The sequence below is a fragment of the Rutidosis leptorrhynchoides genome, chromosome 11 (assembly GCF_046630445.1).
Source record: "Rutidosis leptorrhynchoides isolate AG116_Rl617_1_P2 chromosome 11, CSIRO_AGI_Rlap_v1, whole genome shotgun sequence".
NCBI lineage: Eukaryota > Viridiplantae > Streptophyta > Magnoliopsida > Asterales > Asteraceae > Rutidosis > Rutidosis leptorrhynchoides.
The window spans coordinates 357,041,767-357,050,264 of record NC_092343.1 but is presented as its reverse complement, the minus strand read 5'-3'; the positions used below and the strand labels follow the sequence as shown (position 1 = coordinate 357,050,264).

At 33.3% G+C, this 8,498-nt stretch overlaps 1 protein-coding gene across 1 annotated transcript; it reads right to left on the bottom strand.

Moving 5' to 3' along the window:
- Positions 1 to 1,670: 1,670 nt before the first annotated feature.
- LOC139875872 (uncharacterized) lies at positions 1,671 to 8,135 on the bottom strand. The gene is made up of 7 exons (XM_071863163.1): positions 8,020 to 8,135; positions 3,469 to 3,481; positions 3,337 to 3,355; positions 2,734 to 3,237; positions 2,429 to 2,568; positions 1,898 to 2,330; positions 1,671 to 1,816 (listed from the first exon to the last, which is right to left on the bottom strand). Exons 1-7 carry the CDS (start codon positions 8,133 to 8,135, stop codon positions 1,671 to 1,673), a joined length of 1,371 nt encoding a protein of 456 aa, XP_071719264.1.
- Positions 8,136 to 8,498: the final 363 nt, after the last annotated feature.

The window sequence follows — 8,498 nt, the reverse complement described above, 5'->3', positions numbered from 1 at the left end:
TGTTGGGGCACTTTTGCCTATTTATCCAGTTACGCATAAATGGCTCATATTCTGCTGGGTTATCTTGCCCGTGAATGGAACGGGGCAACTCGTATTCTTCTGGTAGATAATTAGCCCTGCAAGAGTCAAAACACGTAGGTTATGTTCCAAAATAATAAGACTTATAATAACACTTAGAAATGAAAAATGCTTATATTTTTCGAAAAAAAATAAAAATTCGGAATGAGGGCTTTAAAAAATGGCATTATCCAAATCCTGTTATTGTCAATTATAGCTAAAATTACCGCAAACAATATCTAAACTTATTAAAAATCTATTTCTAAGGAAAATTCGGAGCGTACCCGTGATTGCAACAAATAATGCTAAAAATAGTAATTATAGTGAGTTAGTCGTAATAAGCAATTTCGATCAAAGTAAGATGATTTTTAAGCATACAATGATTCTAATGACCATTTTTATTTACCTTAAATATTTTTAAACATAAAACTTTGCCTATACCGTCTTTAAGTCAAGGTTTAAGACCATTTTTATTGGAAAAATATTTATTTTGATCAAAACGTACAAAATAAGAAAAATCAAAGACTATGCTCCAATTTTATTTGTAAGTCAATGGCATCTCAATTTAGACTAATTTTCAAGTCATCCTAAGTTTTAAAAACGTTTTAACTATAGGAAAAACTTAAAGCCTGATTCCGTATATTTTTATCAAAACTTCAATTTTCAATCAAACAAACCTAAATTGTTCCAACACTAGTTTCTAAACATACAAGATGAATCACTAAGCCTAAATGAGCAAGATATCAAGTTTCCAAAAATTTCACCAATTTCTATCCTAAAACTCAAACTAACGAATCAAAAGCTAAAAGTGGACCAAAATGCCTCAATCGAACCTAAAAACTAACACATATCAATCAAAGTTTCTAACTAAGCATATAGGGAATCAAAATTGGGCATAAAACATGAATTTTTACAATAGTAAAAAATTTGACTTCGAGTAAAAACTTGATTTTTAACCGTGAAAGAGTACCTTTTGTGCGAAATTTACAGCAGGAACGTGTTTAGGAGGCATGAGAGACTTGGATTAGGGCTTTGATTTGTCAAAATTGGTTAAAAATTGAAGTGTGTGTGTGTGTGTGTGTGTGTGTGTTGGGGTTCGGCAAGTAAGTAGATTATATATGTATACGTATAATTATTACATTCACTAAGCGTAAGCTTACCTCTCGTTGTTGTTACCTTTTTATAGGTACCGGTTGTTAAGGAGAAGACTTCAAGTTGCTAGGCTTTTGAGTTGCTTGAGCTTATGATATGGTAGCTTTGGATATTCGGACGCGGATTGGGGACTTGATAAATCCCCGGAATTATGCTCTTGGTATCAGGTTGGGTTATTGAGTTTTAACTCGGTTTGTAGTGTAAATGGGTCGTAATTACCACTTGTTGCCCAACGGGTCGAAAGGTGTCGAGTTGAGCATTTTGGACTTGGTTTTATGAAAACTTGTGTTTTGTTGTATATTGGGCATATTAAACTAGTGTTAGAATCGTGTGTTTTAAAGTATTTAACCGCGTTTAAAAAAATGTTATCGTTTTCGGATAAACGGGTTTAGGGTTTATCTTCTAAATTTAGTGAGAAAGTATCGTTATTTGGATCATCTTCTAAATTCAATGAGAAAGTATCAATCCTCCATTGAGGAAGTATCAATCCTCCATTGAGGATGAATAAGCTCTAGTGAAAATGTCATTTCTTTAGATTCTTTCAACTTGTGAGCACATAGAAGACCCATAGTAGTCATAAAACGATCGATGCAATGAGCCATTGTACCTAAAATTTACACAAATATTAAAGGTAAAAACTAATATTAAATTGTGTAACAACACAATATATAATATATAAAAATATTACCTTTTTTTATTTTCTCATACTGTTGACATATTTCTTTTAGTGCAAATTGAGATACATGGTACAAAAGATCTCTATAAATGGGGTTATTGCAATAATGAGGAACTTGTATTTTCTGGCTTGCGATTTTTACCTTAATCTCGTTAAATTCATGCTCAACTGCATGACAAATTGTCTCCATTACCTTGTGAAAGCCACGAGTAGAATTTTGTAAATACATCTTGAGTTTTGAATTCGCACCTTCTGCCCTTGATGATGCACGATTACGAAAATGTAAATACCTTTCAGTCCAAGGACTAACAAACTTTTCTTTCGAAGGCAACCATATGTTCTTTATATATTCAATTGCATTTTTCTTGTTTATGTAAGTAAACTCGAATTCAGCCCAGTTATTTAAAAATATCGCTTCCGTTGTTGAATATGCCACATTTTCCAGCTCAACATAAACATATTAAACTCTTCTACATTCCCAAAATACTTCTTGCAATTCGCTGAAACATTTTTTTCAATATGCCAAACACACAAAAGATTTACCGCAGATGGAAACACATTTGTTATAGCATTCATTAATGCCAATTCTCTATCTTTCATGATCACCAAAGGGTGATTTGTGTGTCCAATAATCTCCTTAAATGCATTTAGGGCCCAAATATAATTTTCTTCATCCTCCTTGTCTACAAAGGCAAAGCCGGAGTAAAAAGAAGTATTAAAGCATGAAACACCAACAATATCAAGAAGAGGCATATTTTATATGTTGGTTTTGTAGGTGCAATCCATCACAAATATATTAGAGAAGACTTTCGCCAATTTCATTGATAAAGGATGTGCAATGAACAAACGAGTTAAAAGCCCTTCTGAACTACGTAAAATGTCATACAAAAAACCACCTTTTTGTAGCTCCTCATATAAGGCACCAATCTCCGAACGATCTCCTAAAAGTTTCTCTTCAAATTTTTTCTTCGCATTGTATATAGTTCTAGAGATTGCTGGAAGATTTGAGATTTGTTGTCGTAAAGAAGAAAGAATTTTTCTTGGAGGTATTCTAGCCCGGATCATATCTTTTACAGATTGTATCTTGGCAGTTGATAACTGACTGAATGACGGATGACCAGAGATATTAGTGGATGGGTCATGATTGTGAGCCAAATGTTTTGGCTTAAATACCCATATACCGTCACGTCCCTTGCCACCGATAATTCTAAATGGACATTCAACCAAACGAGATACCGAGCTCTTTTTTCTTTCAACCCCAATATCATTTCTATCTCGATAAGAACCACCGCGATCACATTGTAAAGTGTAGAACTTCTCATTTTTCGAATTGAGGATTGATATCCCATATCCTCATGCATTATAAAATTTTTGCACACTCTTTAGTAGATCATCTGACGATTCAAATTTGGAGCTAGATAGATAAGGTTTTTATTTTTCATCCAATAAACTTGATGAGTCAATTGAAGCCTGTTACTGATAATAAATCAGCATATAAAAAAAGTGATGAGTGAATATATTTAATTTTTTTCAGTACTATTCTATTCGTGTGTGTACCCGACCCTTATACACGAATCGTGTACCTGTATACCTGACCTGAAGGGGATTTTAATTTCATTAATAAAATATAATGTAATAATATAAGCTGCAATGTGATATTTTACTATTTTTTAATAATTATATACTCCATATAATAATTTTATTTTGTACTCATTCCAATAGCATTATTGAAACAAAAACTGAAATAGACGAGTGGTGAATAAGAATGACTAACAATAAGGATATTCGATATGGAGAGAACACCCGATAACTCGAGAGTTAGTCACTAAATGGGAATTCCCATTTACCTATAAAAAAACCCGATAATCCGACAGTTGGTAAGTAAATGGGGGATCACCGGCATGAGGCCGAATTTAGGACAGAGTTTATTAATCGTGTTCAGGTCTGAAATTACCTAAACCCGGTCCACACTCAATCCGGTGGCATCTTTATCTCTAACTAGCTTAATGCCCGCGAAATCACGAAGATTTTTTTATGGGACAAATCAAGAATAAATTTGAAACTCCATAAACTTATATTTTATATTATTTGAATGGTTGACAGCAATGAGACCAAATCATAGAATAATGATGTATACTCGTTGACAAAATCAAAACAAATAAAAACATAAATGCAAATAACATAGTGCCTTAAACAGGGCATTAAAAGCCTACCAACATTAAAAAGGATAAACGGAACAATATAAAAGCTAAACATAAAACGATAGGCATACTAACATAGATTTAATGTTTCGAATATATCAAATTTTAACATCCTTATATTCCTATGTTCTTCAAAGATTATAAAAATACCAATGAGCAATTCAAGAACTATTTGCAGGTCCTGTAGAGGCACTTTGAGACATCATGTTCCTGGTCGAAATCTGTAAAAATATGATTATTTTCATGAAATCCTCATTATAATTATGATACTTATTATATGCTTTATAAAAGTAAAACATAAATATCAATCAAATAGTAAACCATAGCAATGCAATAGAGACCCAATATGTGCTCGGGCATGAAGTCATGGTGTGTCAAAAGACTTATAATTGCTGGCCTCTAGAAACAAAATACTGTAGAACACAAATATTAATCACATAACTGGAGACCTTATTCTCAAGAATTGTATTAATTTGGTTGAAAGTGTCAATATTGGCCCATACAATTTAAGTTTTATCTGTAATTGGTCAAATGGATCAAATAAGAATTGGTTTTAAATGAAACATACTGCATAAAAATGACCCATCAACCCAACCAGATCTAGTGACCCACCTCATTTTGACCCATATAAAAATAACCCATCAACCCAAATTAGTTTCGAGTTCGACCCACTACCCACCCATTTTGTCACATTTAATTTACCATCATCTTTTTGTCACATTTTTTTTTTTACATATGTTCAACGTCTAAAATTCGCAGCAATTAGAAATGTTTTTCAATTTACTCATATGAATGAAAACTAACTAAATACTTTCAATAGAACTTTGCAACTTAAAATCTGGTGCATACCTTATTAATCTCTAGATCCTAAGATTATTATTGCTCATACCTGCATTTGACAATGCAAGAGATATTGAAATATCCAAATACACATTTAATTTATTTTGATTATCTAAATAACATTCCGTCAAAACATTCATAAAGGTAATTTCATCAAACACTTGCATATAAGAAAACACATATAAACAACTTCAATACTAATTTAAAATCCCACCAAACAGAATTTCAAAATAGTAAAAATCGAAAACGTATAGTAAATCAACCGATTTGATAAATGGCGAGATATGTTTTTGAAGAACTTCTTCCCACAAAATGAACCCTAACTTTCACCTTGTATTCATGGTTACCATTGATGAGTTTTTTTGTTAATGTTATTGTTGAGTTGTATTATGATTGTGAATACAAATGAGTAATGACTCACCTATATATAATCACCAGGGTTGACCATAATTATGGAAAGTAATGAGAATTGATATAGAATTATCATTAATTAATCAATCAATATGTTGATTGATTTAAAATTCCTTATTATTGAATTTCTGTTACAATTTATTTTAGGATAGATTTTTCTTTCAAATAATTGAATCCACCATTAATTTCATATGTGTAACAAAATAATTTTCATAAATACAAAGGTCTCAAATGTGGAATGTATATCTGTATATCTAAATAGGTATAATAATAAAAGGTACATATTCAAAGTGATGGACATATGCTTTCAGTATCCTGGATTAAATGACACATATTCAAAGTGGTACATATTCAAACTATGGACAATTAAATCAACACAATGGTACACACGAATGTAGATTGTGGACAATTATATCAACAGACAAATGACTAACGACCAAAAAAACCTAATAGGCTTTTTTGAATTCATAACATCACCAAAAATAACATCTTGAGAACACTAATATTGTATGAAGACATGAAAATCTTAGAACGCTAATCAACTACACAGAAATTCGGGTAGCAACACAAAACAACTTCTCACATAAACACTAACAAATGGATACCACAAACGGATATAGATGATGCTTACCCAACCTTCTAATCCACAATTTTTCAATTTTAAACCATAATTAAGATTAATTGTGATAAATAGCATTTATTTTATTAAATTCACGTCAGTTTTGAACTATCAAATTGTTCAATAATAAAAAACAAATGCACAAAAACACATACATACAAACATGAAAAATTACAAAATTAAAATCAATAACACAATTCATGAAATTAAAAAAATAAGAAATTCATAAACTTTATATAACAAAATCTTAGAAATTAAATAACGAAACCCATAACAATAAAATAAAAGAATAAAAAACTATCTACTAATTTTTAGGAATAATAAAATGTTAGAGAAGAAATACCAACAACTCATGGCGATGGCAGCAGTAGCGGGGATTTTTATCGCATAAAACCCTAATTTTTGCCCCCAACCCAATCGAGTTTTAACAACCGGGAAGAAGGAAGACTCCTGCAACACGATTAATAGATGAAAAGAGCAAAAAAAATTGTTTGGATGTCGTATAGATCGTTTGAAATCGAGGAGTAATAATCCAGGAGCGATTACTCTGAGCGAATGACAACAGATGATATATGACAAACCTAAAAATCAAAGAACAACATCAAAAATACTCACCCGCGATTAACAACCTTTGATTTCTGGAAATTTAAATTTTGAAGATCGTCTAGTGAATGCGATGGTATCGATCTATTGCGATGGAATTGTGTTTAAAGAGTTTTGGTTAGGATTTTTATTCTCCAGTGTTTTACCAGCGATGGAATCAGTTTAAATAATATGAAAGAGGTACATTGCAACATTTTATTTTGGGAGCTTATTTTGGGATGAATGATTATAAAATATATTATAATTATGTGATATGCGTGTAATTAGAACTTTAACAGCTAAAGTCATCAATTGCATTCTTATCAATTACGTTTTATTAGGTGCAAATTCAATTTATGAACCTGAAAATGAAAATTAATTATTATAGCATCTGTTAAAAATTTATAAAATGTAACAAATTTGAAAGTAATTATTATAGCATCTTTTAAAAGTTTATAAAAAATGTTACAAATGGAAGGTAATTCGAATTTTGAAATTGAAAATGGAAAGTAATAATGTTGAATGCGAAAAATTTATTGATCAAGCATAGAATGATCGGGTCGGGTTCGGTCCATGCTTGACTTCATTAAGGGGGGATTTAAGGGTCAATTGAGTTTAACTCTCCAGTCTGGAGTACCGTGAATAACCCCTCACGAGATGAGGATCTCAACAGGGGTGGTTAAACGTAGACCCACCATCGGCGGGTAGACCGGACATCGATGGCTCGCGCTAGGTGATAGGGTTTTTGTTCATGGAATGTTACCTATATATCAAGAATGTCTAGTGTAATGCTATGAGTCCAGTAGCGCAGGTATATTCGCGCTATGTGCTGCTGTTCTTAGAATGTATGTGTGTGTAAAAGTGAAATTCCAAGATCCTTTATTCTGTGGACGAAGTCTTGTATTTATAAGATAACCTTTCTTGTCTTCTATCACCACGTAATAAGGTTAAAAGGATCATGGCCTACAAATAGTACGTCTTCAGGCGAGCTGATCTGAAAAAAGTAAAAAGTGTTCTTGTCGGCTCTAATTCTTGTCTGCCAGGTGTCCTCTGCCAGCTACAACATCGCCCGACATGTGGACGCTGCCGATGCACGCCAATGGGACTGGCGCATGGTTGCCAATATAGCGCTCCGTGCCTTAGCGCGCCATTATAAATCCTCGTGGCGGTGCTGTTTGATGTGCTTACACGAACTGATCGGGTATGCGTATCATTAAGTCCCCCCAGTTCAATGGTATACGAAGGTACAGCGCATGGCGTTAAACTCAACTCGTAACTACCACTCAATGGTGTGCGCAAGTACGGAGCACGGTGTTGAACTCAACTCATAACTATCATTCATTGGTATGCGCAGGTACAGCGCATGGCGTTGAACTCAACTCGTAAATGTCCAGCTATTCTTTACTGTGCGCCTTCACCTTCTTCTATTTTTATATTTATTTAAAAAATATTTTGTCATGCTGCATTAAATGCAGAAAAACCGAAGCGACGTTTTGTCAGTTGCTACAGTTTTCATTCCACCGTTTTCGCCGCCTTTAGTTACCTCGTACCCTTTCCTTTCCATCTTGCGACACGTGGCTCCATCTCTGCCTTCCATTTTTCAACCGCCCTTTTTCAATCTTCTCTTGAGGCCTCTTCCGTGTTTTTACTCTCCTATATATACCTCATAATCATCTTTCTTAGTTTTTTACTTCGTTTGTGCTCTTCATTCTTGTGCAAATCTTATCAGCTTACTACTTTGACCTCGTCTTTTAGCATTTTCTGGTTAGCGCCCATTTAGTTTTCTTCTTACGATTCTTTGATTTATTTGTTAATAGATGGTATCTTCGTCCTCTACTTCTGAGCCTCCGAATTATGAGGTTATCAAGTCTGTTATGACGCGGCGCAAAGTCACGCAGTTGGTGGAATGGTACCCACCTTTGGCTGATTTGAATCCTGTAGCGCCCCTGGTTGATCAGCG